The 16,390-nt window shown below is 44.6% G+C and overlaps 1 protein-coding gene across 2 annotated transcripts in view; it reads right to left on the bottom strand.

The window, feature by feature from the left end:
* LOC147027041 (acidic mammalian chitinase-like) overlaps nucleotides 1-16,390 on the bottom strand; it is a 78,971-nt gene that overhangs the window by 13,520 nt on the left and 49,061 nt on the right. For both annotated transcript variants that reach the window (XM_085883139.1, XM_085883140.1), the window contains 3 exons: nucleotides 8,056-8,221; nucleotides 7,587-7,711; nucleotides 551-656 (listed from right to left, as the gene is read on the bottom strand). In XM_085883139.1, the coding sequence (XP_085739265.1) occupies nucleotides 551-656; nucleotides 7,587-7,711; nucleotides 8,056-8,221 (397 nt within the window). The remainder of the gene's footprint in view (nucleotides 1-550; nucleotides 657-7,586; nucleotides 7,712-8,055; nucleotides 8,222-16,390) is intronic.

Here is a 16,390-nt window from a genome sequence, read left to right as displayed (position 1 = left end):
ACGACGAAGATGTCAAAGCATGTATCTCAAAATGGCTGCGTACCCATCCCAAAGATGTCCAGACATGTGGCGTCAAGGGACTGCCGCATTGATGGGACAAGTGTGATCATCTGGAAGGGTTGAGTTTCAACATCAACCTGAATAAATGATGAAGTTTCTTTAACATTCCTGAAGCAGACTTGCTGGCATCATGGTTGGAGCATCCACTCTGAATCTGCGAGGAAGATGGTTCAACCACTAGCTGAGTCATACAAAGCACTTAAAAAAAAATAGTATGTGCTGCTTCCTTGCTTGATGCTCGGGATGTGGAAGGATAGAGCATGGAGAAACAACTCTGAGAAGGCAATGGTAAAACACCCAGTATAACCTTTGCCAAGAAACTTATTCAGCAGCACCGACGCTCTGTCGAGTATGGTACATCAAAATAAAATAAAAACTGTGCGAGAAGATGAAGTCTACTCTTCAATCTTGAAGTACTCTTTTATATACGTATCTTATTTTTGAGTGTATTTTATATTTTGATATGTTTATTAAAATTCCACTTTCATACCACATTGTATCTGGTGCCTGCAGATGGGTAAAGAGAACTATGATGACATGTTCTGGTTAAGGTTTCAAACATATCATAGGTCATGACTGCAATGAAGTCCAGGTATCTGAAAAACAAAACATTTCCAGGTAATTTTGAAGTTGGACCATAATTATCAAAGAACTAATTATTATGGCACGTTGGAAGAATAACAAGGCAAAGGTTTCTTCATAAAAACTATTCAAAACCTTCTCTTCAGGACTTCAAGACTGTTCACTGCCATCTCAGGTCATCCTCCATCCACAACCATAATCGATTCTACCCTAATTTTTCCCTTAAGCCCACCCTTTTCCGAGTTTGCAATTTTTTTCCTTCCACTTTTGTGATTGAGATCCATTATATTCACCCCACCCCTTTGCCCTCATTCTTCCCCACGTCCGTTATTCCTCAAAGTCTCCCTCTATTTTGTCTCTCAACCATGCTGCTGTTGTGTCATCCCCTTCTGCCCTCGCCCCCTCCACCGACCTAAGACCTCCTTCTCCACTGTTCATTTCGTTCTGTTACATCCTGATCTGTTCCAACTACTCCACGAGCCTCGACTCCGCATACAAAAAATAAAAATAGATGAAAGGCATGAAGTCATAGTCAATTCAACATCTGTTTATGAACAAGTACATACATTATTTTGATCTGGTTCGACTACATTTTTATGATCTCGATATAATATCGTAATTTTTCAATATTATATAAGACAAAAAAAAATCTATTATATTTTGCCAATAGTCACAATAAGGTGGAGGTGGTGGAGGGAGAACATATGGGGAAAAGTTACCAAAACATGTGTGCAACTATATTGTTGAGATGTAGAATTCAGGATAGTAAGGTAAGAAATCAGGAGAGTAAGATAGTCCTCAATGCCGGCAAGTCTGGCATTTCACTCAAGCAGATTGGCAGGGACAGCAAGCAGCCATCTCTCTTCAGGACTGGTCTCCCATATCTACCGCTCCTGATATTAACTCAGCCTGGGAATTCTTCCACAGAATCTATATATATATATATATGTATCTATCTATCTATCTATCTATATATATATATATATATATATATATATATATATATATATATATATATATATATATATATATATATATATATATATATCTCTCTCTCTCTCTCTCTCTCTCTCTCTCTCTCTCTCTCTCTCTCTCTCTCTCTCTCTCTCTCTCTCTCTCTCTCTCTCTCTCTCTCTCTCTCTCTGTCTCTGTCTCTGTCTCTGTCTCTGTCTCTGTCTCTGTCTCTGTCTCTGTCTCTGTCTCTGTCTCTCTCGCAGATTCATCGCATCTCATCTTAATTATCATACCCTTCCTCCTGCCCATGGTACACTGAATCATGTGGTGAGGCAGTTGCTCTGAAACAACTTGCCTTCTCTTCCTGGAAGGCAAATCCAACTGAAAGCAATCTCTCTACATTGCAAAAAGTCCGCAACAAGTGTGTCCAGTCTCAGGAGAGCCAGTAAACATATGTCCAACCTCAAGAACGAGCTTTCAAACTTGTCTCCCTCTAAAACCTGGTGGCACCTTGTTAAGTCTGTCTCTAGCGTATGCTCGCCATCCATCCCTTCCCTCTCTTCAAATGGTACCACAGCTGACTCTCCTCATGAGAAAGCTGAATGCCTCAATTCTGTGTTTGCTTCCAAGTCTTGTGTCCCCAACCCCTCACTCTTAGTACTGATCCTTCCCCGTCATACCCAACTGCTCCTCAACTCTGTGTCATTTACACCTGAGAAGGTGGAGAAGTTTATTTAAACCCTCGACTCTAACTGCAACTGGCCCGGATGGCATCAGCTCACGTGTCCTAAAAACTTGCTCTGCTGCTCTTGCTAATCCCCTCTCTGCCCTTTTCATTCTATAATTTGCACTAGGTCACCTTCCATCTGCCTGGAAATCCATCAAAATCACTGCACTACATAAACAGGTACAAAAACTGATCCCTCCCCAACTCCAGACCGATCAGTTTACTTCCAATCATCAGCAAGGTCATGGAATCCATCATGGCAGTTGATATGAAATCTGTCCTTTTCTCCAACAACCTCATCTTAAATCACCAATTTCCTTTCAGACCAGGTCACTCTATCTTGGACATGCTGCTCCTATTCACCCAACAATGGATGGAAGTACTCAATGTCAGACATGAGATCAGGGCGTCTCTCTGGACGTATCTTGAGCTTTTGATAGTCTGGCATCCTGCTTTGCTCTCCAAACTGTCTGCCTATGGTATTCAAGGCAAACTCCACTCTGGGATTACTGACTTTCTCCATTCCCATAGCCATGGTGTGGCACTCAACGGAACCCTTTCTTGTCAAGGCTCTCGCTGTCAAGGCTGATGTACCACAAGTCAGTGTTCTAGACCCCATCCTATTCCTAATCCTCATCAATTAACTCAATGACTCTGAAAAATCCTCTATCTCTTTGTTCATTACTTTACTCTCTATCATGATATTCCTCATCCCTCTGATAGACAGGCAGCAACCTCTTCCCTCTCCTCAGACCTTGACAAAATCCCAAACTGGTCAAACACTTGGAACATGTCTCAATCCTGAGAAATCCCACACACTCACACTCTCTCTCCCAAAGCACCATGCTACAAACTCTTCCATTTACTTTCTCAACAACCCTCTTGAAGAGGTTCAGTCACTCAAACTCTTGAGTCTCTCTCTCAGCCATGATCTCTCTTGGGCAAGCCACATTTAAAAATTGCCCTCCAAAGTCGGACGCTGACTGGGCATCCTCCATTGTGAAAAGTCCTTTCTTGGCACACCTGAGTTCCTATCCACCTACAAGGCTTTAATCTGCAGCTCAATGGAGGACTGTTTTCTCCTCTGGACTGGCTCTCCTGCTTCACATCTTACATAGCTTGATGCGATTGAAACATAGGCCCTCAATATCATTGGAATCTCTCGTGATGAAGCTGAGTCTATGGGCTGATCACTTCGCCATCGCCAACAGGTCGGTGGTCTGTCTTCTTCTGCCTCATTTCTGGACTTGCACCCTCTGCCCTCTCCATGCCTTGTCCCCCTCAAGTATCGACTGAACACACGTGATCCACCAGCAACACCCTTCTGGTGAAACTGGCTAAATCCAGGTCCACTGCCCTCCTCCACTCATTTATTCCTCTTTTTTTTTACCACCTGGTGGAACCACCTTCTGTTCTCTCTGCAATGTCATTCTTCCCTCCAAGTCTTCAAGACAGCTGTTCTCAACCATCTCAAGTCATCCTCCATCCAAAATCATGATATTTTGTACACCTGTTAAACACCCCCACCGCTCCCAAAATTTTGCTTATGTATCCATATTGTCCACCCTTTGCATTCTCCCTTACCCCTCGTCATTACTTGCATCCCTTGTTTGTCTGTCTCCAGCCTGCTGTTGGCATTTCCCCTTTCTCCTCTGTTCCCTTTGTTGTATTGTGTCCTGATTTGTTCTGTCATAACTCTTCCATGAACCTAGAGCAAGTGTATATATATATATATATATATATATATATATATATATATATATATATATATATATATATATATATATATATATATATATATATATATATATATATATATTGTTGTGAATTCGCGCCCGCCGGCGTGCGAGCGGCCACGTAACACGAATCGCGGCACGTCGCCCACCGGACGGACAATTCCGTCGTGACCCTCTCGGACTAACGCCGGGAACTAGTCACGGGTGGGCCTTTCGGCCTCACCACGATCGTGCCAACCGGCCCCCCGCGTGGGATAGGGTTGTTCGCCAAATTTGACCTACCTAAGTACCCACACGGAGGGTAGACGGGGCGATCGCACCCCGCCGCAGGTCGACTTCGGACACGGGCCACTTTAAGCGACCCGTTCCGTACTATCGGGATAACCGAGCGGTGTTATATCGTCGACCTCGACGGTTCCGATTAATTATCGGGCGTATTTAGCCCACTACCAACCCTTTACGTGAAGTAAGATGGAGATTCAATTAAAGAAAAGACAAAGCGAAACGGGAAAAACAGTTCAACATAAGGCACATTTATTCCGCGGCAAACTGAAAGCACACATATACAATTACAATTATGCACCAAAAGCAAATGTAAAAGAAACACAACAATTATGCACCAAAAGAAATTGCAAAAAAACACAACAATGCAGATCTACTACCGACTACGCGAGCACACGGCAACACTTACACAGTTTTACTCTACAGATGGCGCCGACAACACATATACTCAAAAGCAAAAGAAAAAGGGCCACCCTCAAATACAAGGGGGCAGACCTGTGGCGCGAGACCGCGTGGAGCCTACCCGTCTTGTGATGAGCCGCAAATGCCGCGGCGGTGCCCCGACTCCGCGCTCCTCCGCGGGTTTCGTTGGCACTGCTTGGAATGGGGTGGGAACGGGGCCCCCTTTTCGCACTATCTCAGCGCGGGGGGAAACAGGGGGGGGTTGTTGATGCTCTGGGGAAAGAGGATAGCTGGCTTGCTTGGGTCCCGTGACGAGCGACTCCACCGCGTTCCCGGCTTCCCCTCTCTGCAGCTCCCCGACAGACTCCGAACCCCGACAGACACTCTCCTCCAGACCCGTCTTGACTGCTGCTGCCACACTCCGCCACCGCCACACCTCTCCAACTCGCCCGAGCCCGAAACAGAAACTGACTGAATTCGCCCCGCGCTCGGCGCTTTATAGTGCGGCAGGAGAAACCATATGCAAATTTCCGGATCAGGATGGGCTCGGGGGCGGAGCCACGCTCGCCTATTGGATGGAGGAAAAGTGGGCGTGAACCTCCCCTGATCCTCGAATTTGCATATATCGATTCTACTCCGACGCGCCTGGAGGCGGGGCCAAATCGCCCCGCGCTTAATGATTGGAGGGATCGGAAGTGGGCGTGTATCATTCCTGATCCGACTTTTCCTCGGAAAGGCCGCTTTTTGCACCCGCGGCTCAGCGCGCGTCCCGCACGAGGCCAGGACAGCCTGATGCTCGGTGCCCACAAGCGGTGCGGGAATGGCGGTAGGAGGAGAGGCGAAGGTGGTGGAGGGTTTATTGTGGCAGTGATGGCCATGGCGACGCTTGGAATGGCGGTGATGCGATGATTGAGAGTGCGAGTTGTGAAGGTAAAGGTCATGGCTGTTGGCGTTGTTGTTGTTGTGAAGCGGCGTTGCGGTTGGTGGTTGTTGTGTGATGGAGGTTGAGACGTGGTTGGTTTAAAATAAAGATATAACAGAAAAACGGCTATCTTAAAGGGTCGCAGCCCGAATGAATCACATTTATTCCCTCTAAACAACGGGTTTGGGGCTAACTACACATGTACTTACAGAGATATCTCACCTACGGGACCTGAATGGTGGTTCGCGAATTTCCTCAACAATATATATATATATATATATATATATATATATATATATATATATATATATATATATATATATATATATATATATAATATGTATTGTTACAGTGCCGGTGTCGGCCGCCAACCGACCGCTCTGACAGAGCCGCAAGTCGAGTCGGCCTGACCGATCGCCCGGAATATAGATCGCCGCCCGAATAAGTCTTAGTCGACGGGTCCTTGTACAAGAACCGAAATACGCCAATGGGCAGATCACGTGGGGTAGGGTTGATTGCCAATCTTCAATGTACCTAAATACCCACGTGATCCAACTACCGGGGTATTCCAGCCTCGACGGAACTCATACGGAACAAGCCGCTTAAGCGAGCCTGTCCCATGCGCGATTCCGAGTGGCTTAATCGCCGAGAACCGTCGGTCCAAATGTCCCCCTTTTATGGCAAACCAACGACTTTCTAATTACCAACACACAAAATGCTCAGTCAATGAAAGAATTGACGCGACGAGCTGAAAACATTTAACAACTGGGGTATTTATTAATAATAATGGGGAACTAGGGAAGCACGTAAGAGCAGAACTATACCGACTTCACGAAATGCAATGCAAAGATTTACAGCACACAAAGCACTAAACAACTTCCTACTTGTTAGACGGGCCCACGGACACACGTACGCACACACACACACAAGAAATGGTGGCTGAGGCCTTTAATAACGAGCTCCAGCTCGGAGGACAGGTGAGCTGAAACCCAGAATCTATCTCGAACCTCTCCACCTCGTGTGGTCTTCAAGTTGCTCAGAACCAGGCTCCAGCGAGAGCAAGCTGGATCCAATCGCCGTGAGCCGCGATCCTTCCCGAGCTCCCGCGAATCCTTCCGCACTTCTCAACACGTGCTGGTGAGACGAGGCGCCGATCCTTCCCGTTGAAGCGTCGCTTCCCCGAGGAACCACCTCCAAGAGGTTGATGAGTCGCACCAAGCCGGGAACCAAACGGAGAACAAAGAGCTCCACGAACCAAGAAGAAGAAGAAGCCACCATTCACAGCTCGAGCCGAGCAACCGGCTCAACTTTCTTCCAAAACAAAGCAGCTCTCCAAAAAGCCTACTGAGCTAAGCAGGACCCGAAGCTCTGCTGAACAACTCCTCTGCAGAAGCAAAAAGCTTCTGAAAGCCTCAACCCTAACCCAAGCCAAGCAGGACCCGACAGTCTGCTGAATGACCACTCCCCCACTCCCAACACGAACAAAGAAAGGATCTCCTCTTTATCCTTCTCCGCCCCCTCCCTGCGCCCAGCGTGACTCATGCCCTCGTGATCCATCCCCCGCTCAACCACGGGTGGGAGGGAGTTGTTGACGTCATGAATCACAGGACGGAAGGGCTCTTCTCCCTCTTCGCAGAAGAGGGGGAGGGACGTCTCCATTGTTCGCTCCCTAACTAATAAATCGATCCGCAGCGCATCTAATCGATTCCTAAACATTTAAACAATGGAAGGTGAGCTATCTAGGGAACAAGCACTTATCGACAGAGCTGACTAAAGGAACCTGTGTGTTGTGTGCAATCAAATTCCAAATTCGTAACAGTATATACATTAATTTGTTTGGCACATACATTTAAAATACAACAAAACACGTTTTACCTTTGTGCCTCTGTGACCAGATGGCACATTGCAGATGTTAGCTTACCCATGAATCAGGTCCACTTCATAGCCACCATTAATTATGTCTGTTGCAGCAGCAGCGGAAATAGTAAGTAATAACCGAGATTTTCCTTCCTGGATACTGTCTTCATCAAAAGCTTTCCGCAGAGTCTGTGACATAGACATGTTGGGATATTGATATATGGATTGGATGCATCTCAATATAAATCTCAAAATGGTAACTAATATCTACATGGATTTGATAAAAATTGTTTCCAAAACATGGCACGTCCTGGGATGCAATAATCTCTCCTGGCGATGCAGCAGAACAATAGTTCAGTCTAAAAATGTCGTTAATGAGAGAAGAAATTTGACAGTTCAATATCAACTGTGGCTACCAACTGAACTACCCTGCAGCCTACTACGAGCAAACAAAATTATAGTATCGAAATAATTATGCCAATATTATAGTCAATATGATTAAAACGACATCATTACAGAATCTCAAGGCACACCTGCAACAGGATCGTAAACCTCTGTTTGTCCTCACGTGGACTCCCCCGAGCTCCCGGATACTCCCAGGCCAGATCCAGTCCATCAAACCCATATTTTCGGCAGAACGTCACTGCAGACCGACTGAACGTGTCCATGTTCATTTGGCTGGAGACCACCCTTGAAAACCTGGAGAAAAAGGTCAGTCTCATTCAGAGATAAAACCTTTCCGACAACAGAATAATTCAGCAACAACTGTACCATTAGAACTGCCAGCGGGTACTGAGGATGGGAGTAACATTCTCAGCCCACCTTTGGTGGGCAATGTGCTGTGGCAAATTCTTGGAAATGCACTTTATAATTTTTGTCATTTTAGAAAGAAAGTTTATTGATCACAACATATCATCCTCCATATCATAATTCTGAGAAGGTTCCATTATATTATTAGGATAAAGGGAGATAATTTGTAATACCGGCTTCCACCAAAGGTTGCGTTACTTCAGCCACACACATGCATGTGCATTTAATGCCGGGAGACGGGATGCCCAGTTTCACTTCCTCCAAGGGACGGCACACACATTGAGGAACATGAATGACACCTTCACCATTGTGGATACAGATATGGAAGACCACCTTCTGGGGCAACCTGGCCTGATAAACCCCAGCAATAACTCTACAATTGAAATGGAAAAATAAAGCAAACTGGCCTTCTTGAATGTGGAGGTTCACCGTAAGCCTGACGGCTACCTAAAGGACTTTGGTTAACAGGAAACCAACCCACACCAGCAGGTTACTGAATTTGGATTCCTGCAACCCAATCTCCCACAAACGCAGTGCAGCACAGATCCTGGCAGCTCGAGCATGGACAGTGTCATCTTCCAAAAGCAATGCAATTAAAGAAATCTGATTAGTTAGAGAGTCCTGCTCAAAAATGGGTACATCAAAGGCAGACTCCCCATCCTGGAAGAACCAAAACTGAAAGAACAGAAGGCGCCAGACACGCTTGGGCACTGTGTATTGCCATATTACCCGGGCCTTTCCGAAATAATTGGCAAGATAGCACATAGCACATGGATTGGTGTAGCCTCCAAGCCTCTATGCACCATTCGCAATGTCATTTCAAAACTAAAGGACACTATATCAACTTGTGATAAATCTAGAGTAGCTTACCATTCATCATGTGGAGACTGTGACCAATTCTACATTGGTGAAACCAGAATAAATTTAAAACAAAGACGAGATGAACATGATCAATTAATTAGACTTAGAAAGGTGACACAGTCGGCCATAGTACATCATTGCCTGCAACCTGTCCACAAATTTAACTTTGATGGGTCCCGTGTCTGAGACACGACGTCCAAAAAAAAACGACACAGGTTGATACTGGAAGCATGACATGTAAAGAGCCGAGGGAGTGGTCTTACTGGGCAGACAGTGGACATACCCACACAAAACACACTTCTGATACAAATTGAGAAAACTGGATCGTGCAAACAGCTGGATAACGTGAGCAACAAACAACAACACTCAATCCCAAACACCACATCCACATGTGTACAACACCCATTGGGAACCCAAACAATCACACAACCCACACGTAATCACGGCCAACCCAGACAGGAAGCCTGAGCTCCTATCCACCTACAAGGTGATCCACCAGCAATGGTTTTTTTGGTGGTGCGGGGTTTTCACGGTAACAGAGAAGAAGGCTGCACGATTCTCATGTTCATGCAAAGGTAACCACGTTTGTGCCCCGGAAACACACAAACAACGAGAGCACACACACACACAGACACACACACACAGACACACACACACAATAGATCACATGTAAATATATATATATAAAAAAACAAGAGCAGAGCAGCCCATCAATGATGCGATTGGTCGTTTATTTACTTGAAGTTTGCAAAATAAAAAAGCACTCCTCCATTTGACCTCACACTTCAGCACGTGACCGGAAATGAGAGGTAATATCAGAAATAAAAACCGGTCATGTGCCGAGGCTCAGGGTCTTTTGGCCTGAGGAAGCATGCTGGGAAGTGGGTGAAATGTTACCTGAGACGGGTCTTCTCTTGCTTGTTGCTTTAATTGGCGGAGTATATATATTTACTTTTGGTTGCAAGCGCTTTTTCTCTTTTAAAATGTATAATTCAAAGAACCCCAATCATATATATATATATATATATATATATATATATCGTTACGGATTTCAGAATCCGATACGATGAATACATACCAACATTCAGGTCCTCAGATAGTTATTTCCTTAAATGCATGTCCAGGATAGACCCATCCTCATGTCTGGTGGGATTCTAAATGTGATACGTTGAGAAGGGTAAAGAATAGATCCCCTCTCTCATGGAAAGCTTTTTCTCTTGAAGACAGGCACATTCATGCATGGCGTTTCTTTCACGGATGCCGACGCCTGCCTGTTTTTTTTCATCAACGTTGACCCCTGTTTTTTATCCACTGACGCCGAGACCCACCTCTTTCCATCGACGTTTGGACACCCCGTTCCACAGCTCTGTGGATGCTGACTGGCTCCTGTTCATGTCGGGCTGAACAGTGAGGTAATAATTGTTGTTGACAGTTTTATGAGTGACTCATGTTTGTGCTCGGTAATTCTGACAAATGGCTGTTTTTTGCTCGCACAGCACCACAGACATGGCCTCGTAAGCCAGGAATAACTGGGCCGTGCGGGGTTTTCACGGTAACGGTGCGCAAGTGGGGCGGGGTGAATTTGGGGGGAGTCTGTGCCGCCGAGACAGGCCGCCTATAAAAAGGAGAGGTCCGTTCTTGACATGAGGGGCTGTGAGAGCGGCGCGCGTGGGTCAGTCAACAACGAGTGAGGCACGGGTCAGTCGACGAGTGAGGCATGGGTCAGTCGGCAACGAGTGAGGCACGGGTCAGTCGGCAACAAGTGAGGCACGGGTCAGTTGGCAACGAGTGAGGCACGGGTCAGTCGACAACGAGTCCGTTTGGCAGTCAGTTGGCGTCAGTTAATCATTGCCAGTCAGACGGCTGCTTTGTCATTTCAAGTCAGATGGTTGGTTGCTTCATCGTGCCAGTCAGACGGCCACCCTTGGCGTACCTGTTTCTTGGGGGTGATGTCGACTGGCGTTCAAGCCTGTTGGCAAGTGGGTGCACGGTAAGGCTGGGTGCTGGCGACGGACAAGGCACGCTTCCACATTTCAGGACGCTCGTTTTTGTTTGATGGACGACTTCTCTTTGGTTGCGAGACGATTCTCCCCCCCCCCACCCCCCCCCCCCGAATGATCTGCCGGGTACTGTTGCCTGTGTTTAGTTGTTAAGTAAGTCAATCCCTGACAAGCATCTGCTCTTTGTCTCTTTTCCTATCACTCCGATGCATTTTGCCTGATTAATTATTTATTTGCTTGCGATCATTTTGATTGATTTAGAATTTATTTATTTTTACCTCATGGAAATAAAAAGTTATTTTATTTATTTATTTATTTTCTTATTAATAAATTGCTTTGTTGACGTGACAACCTGTCTGTAATTGTCCTTTCCTTCCATTGATAAGGCATTGTCCGAACCGAGATAGACTGGGAGGTAATTACCACACGACTTGACCAATAATAGTCGGCATGCACCAGTGGTTAAACGCTCGGCCGCCCTAATCAAGATCTAATAGAGATAAGATTGATGCTTTGCCGAGGGTGCGCTCCCCGTTCAGGTAACCATGTGACCTCTAGTTAAAAGGCACAATTAGACGGTGGACACTGGAACTCGTGGTTAACTGGGCGGCGTTCGTGGTTTTAAAGCAACTCACTGTACCACAAAGTTAATTGTGTGCAGTGGCTCCAGGTCCGGCTCTTCCGAGGACAAATGGGAATTAACCCCCCCCCCTCCCTCATAATACACTCAGTACCTGCGGCCATAACAATATATATTATATTATACTATTATATATGTATATATATATATATATATATATATATATATACATACGTTACATATTGTGATGTTTGTCGGGTAGATGGGGGAATTTTGTAGTAAAGTTAGGATTGTATAAAGGGGAGGGGTGGTGCTGTGTTAATTAGGAACGGATTAAGTTTAATTTCTCCCAGTATGTGATTGCCCCCTGTGACGTTGTCCTATGTTTTTGCATTTCAAGACCGGCAATAAAAAGGAATGTCAATTTAGAACAACAACCGAGCCGGACATTTCCAAGCAGGTGGAAACCCCACCTCCAGGAATGACAACGAGCAAGACCATGCCCCTTGGGGGGGAGGGATGATGGATGGGGTGACATCAGAGAGGTTTGAGAAGGAGAGACACGAGGATGGAGTCAGGATCGGCGGTCGAGAAAACAGGAGCATGACGGGAGGTCCTGTGAGGAAGGCGATGGAGAAGGAGGTCTCGTTGTTCTGGCTTCCCCTCGACACAGTGAAGAAGACTGCACGATTCTCATGTTCGTGCAGAGGCGAATTTGCTTGTGTGATGGAGCAAGACGCTGGCCATTGACTGTTTGGCTGTGTCATGTGAGGCAGCGCCTCGAAGCCTTGTGTTGTGCCATCGGGGAAGAAGGCGGTGCCATTTCGCAAAGGAGCGGCGTCGGCAAGTGCGGTCGTAAAAATAAGCTGCACGGCAGTTCTGAGCCCTGGTGTTGAATATCACTGCCAGAACTACCTCCAATACGCTTCCTGTCCAGGTGCCATTTTGGGCGCGTTTTCCCACGCAGTGACGACACGGTTTGGTGAACACGAAGCTTCAGAAACTCATCTCTGGCACACGGCTAAGTGCCGGGAGAAAGGGAGGATTATACTTTTATTTATTCCGTCCCCTTGTCTACATTAAAGTCTGTGTGTAGGTGCCTCAAATAGGAATTTAGGTTACCTCACGTTTCATTATTATCCCGTTTTGATTTATTTCCATTATAAACATTTGATTTCTGTTTATTAAACCCTTATTTATTAACTTTGCTTGTGTTGTCTATTTGTTGTGGGTTAGAGTATAAGCCTGTGTGCCTCAGTTCTGGTGGCGTGCCGAGCTGCTTCTTTCCCACGCGTGCCATAATTATCGAGAATCTCGGCTGCAAGCCTCCAAAGGAGAAAACTGTTTAGCGATCCTTTCAGGCAGTGTTAACCCTCCCCTCCAGATGCGACAATATGTATATGTGAATGTACAGGGTGTCCCAAAAGTCACCGAGGGATGTAGAAATTAAATAACATTTGTTTTTTAAAATAATTTATGATTGTTTTTATATCAAAAGAAAATTTACAAACTGGAGATAAATTTGCTTTATTTATGAAAAATGATACAGCTTAGATGTCCTCCATTTTCGGCTTCACAGAGACAGGCTCTTTCGACAGCATTTTCCATAACAGCGGACAATAACTCTGGCTGCAGCCCTCTAATTTCTGCACAGATGTTCTCAAGCTGCTGAATTGTATGGGGCTTATTGATGTATACACGCTCCTTTCGGTAACCAAAAAGAAAATAACCGGGAGGCGTCAAATCAGGAGAACGTGATGGGCAAGAAATTTCTGAATTTCGCGAAATTATTCGGTGTCCATGCTTTTTGGGTGAGAATAATTGATCAATGAAATTTAAAATAAAATTCCACGATTTTGGTTCTTTGTTTAGATGTAAATTCTTCCATGGGTAATTTCCAAATGTTAATCTAAATTCTGAAAAGAAAAGAAAAACAAATGATTAAAAAACAGAAATGTTATATAATTTCTAAATCCCAAGGTGACTTTTGGGACACCCTGTATAAGAATGTGTGTGTATATATATATATATATATATATATATATATATATATATATATATATATATATATATATATATATATATATATATATATATATATATATATATATATATATATATATATATATATATATATATATATATATACATACAGATGTTTGGTACTACGGAAGCCTGGTGTTGGCGCAGTGGTTAGGGCAGCGGCTTGGGATCCAAAAGGTCCTGAGTTCAAGCCCCGTTGGGCCACTGAATTAATACACCAGGGGGTTGACTCAGCCTGTCATCCTTCCAAGGTCGGCAAAGTGAGTACCAGTGTACTGGGCCGGTGTATACCCCGGTTAAATTAGGTGTACCATATCCCTGTGTCGTAAGAGGCGACCAGGGTTGCGTCAGGAAGGGCATCCGGCGTAAAACATGTGCCAAATCACTATGCGGATCATACGGATGATCCGCTGTGGCGACCCTAACGGGAGCAGCCGAAAGAAGAAGAAGAGGAGAGGAGTTTGGTACTACAGAACTTTAATATGGATACAAACAAACACGAGATAATAGTGACCGAAGATTTTCGTGCTGCACTATTCAGGGTAAAAATCGCAGCAAGTGAAGAAGGAAGTGAAGGCGTGTGCTTTATACGCAGATCTCAATAAGGTAGTCACTGATTGGTTCTACCGTAATGACGTCACGGTTAATCTGAACGCCCATTGGTCGGCTCATCATCTTCATCTCGAGCTCCCATTGGCTGGAGCAGAGTTCGTCGATGATCGACGTTTGCAACCGCATCCTGGAGAGAGGGGGGATGGGTCTCCCCAAAGGTCCATTCAACATTTGTTACCGTACTTCCCTTGATCTTTCCATGCGGAAAGAGATACAGAGATCGTACAAATTCCTTTTGACGACATAATATTGGATCGGTGGTAAATATGAAGGTTGCTTCCAACATACGTAAATGAAACGAGCTCCAACCTCAGCTCAATATCCTGAACATATCTGCATTGTACTGGTCTGCACAGATAGGGCTGGCAACCAGGTTCTGTGGAATGGCAGATGAAGCAGGTACAGTGGCCGGTGGTTGCTGGATGTTTCTCCATGCTCGCACTGGTTGTGTTCTAACCCTCACAATCTTTCTTCGAATCGCCAAGGGGACGTGTTGTTTGATCCGATCAGCCAATCTTAGTGTTGTGCGGCCCACGTACCGAGCTTCACATCGGCACTTAAACTCATAAATAACATTGCTGGTTTGTGAGGTGGGTAGCACATCCTTGTTGACTGAAGTCAGCAAACGGCGAGAGGTAAAGTTTACTCGGGTTGCACAACCAGAAACGTGTTGGAAACAATATGTTTAACTTGTACTTCAAACCTTCGTGATGACTGCCCTTTCCAGGGCATCCTGATTCAGGCGTTCAGACCAATGGGCATTCGGATTAACCGTGACGTCATTACGGTAGAACCAATCAGCGTCTACCTTATTGAGACCTGCGTATAAAGCACACGCCTTCACTTCCTTCTTCACTTGCTGCGATTTTTACCTTCAAGAGTGCAGCACGAAAAGCTTCGGTCACAATTATGTCATGTTTGTTTGTATATATACATATACATATACATATACATATACATATACATATACATATACATATATATATATATATATATACATATACATATATATACATATATATATATATATATATACATATACATATATATACATATATACATATATACAACAATATACATATATACATACATACATATACATACACATCAAAAGATTTGCCACTCAGGATTCATATTTGTAAAAGAAAGAAGCAGCACACTGAGCAATAAAATAATTCAAATTAAAATTTTTAATTGAAGCCTGACGTTTCAAGAACAAACTACTTCTCTTCCTCAGGGCGTTGAGTGCTGTGGTGGTAACACCGTTAAGTTCCGTTGGGGACAGTTCGCATCATGGATTGGTCCAAGTCCTAGCCAATCACAAGGCTTCCTTGCAATTGCATGACTGCTGTTTGTGCTGACGTTGTAATCGATTGTGTAGTGCTTTGTATGTGGGATGCAATTTGTTGTGTGGTGTGCTTACACAATGACATTGTGTAAGCATATGAACTAACTGTTTTCCCATTGTCTCGGGTCACTCACCTGCATTTGATTTTTCATTTATTTGTTTTAATTTATTTACCTTTTCATTTACGGGTGCTTCCTGATGGTTCTGTGATTTTTTTTCCTGGTGGATCGACTTCGTTGTCCATCGACACACAAAATTACCGTGCTTCCCCATTGTCTCGGGTCACTCACCTGCATTTATTTACATTTTCATTTATGGATGTTTTCCAAAGATTCTCTGGTTTTTCTTTTTCCCGGTGTATGGGCTTCGATGTCCATCAGCACGCAAAATTTCAGCTTTCTACGTCACCAGGAAGGCATCGATCTTTAATATCAGTCAGTGAGTCAGTGGTTAGAAAGAGCTTGATATATTCGATGCAGCCATATACGCATATGCTCCATTATCGATAGATAATATACCTATGGGACTTAGTCTTACACTGTGGACATTGATGGATTATGGTTCCACTATTTCTCACAATATAACATTTTCATGTGTGTAAACCTTCATTCATT

The sequence above is a fragment of the Eptatretus burgeri genome, chromosome 5, assembly GCF_056783735.1.
Source record: "Eptatretus burgeri isolate ZD-2024b chromosome 5, Ebu_testis_v1, whole genome shotgun sequence".
Lineage (NCBI taxonomy): Eukaryota > Metazoa > Chordata > Myxini > Myxiniformes > Myxinidae > Eptatretus > Eptatretus burgeri.
This window is presented reverse-complemented; position numbering and strand designations above follow the sequence as displayed.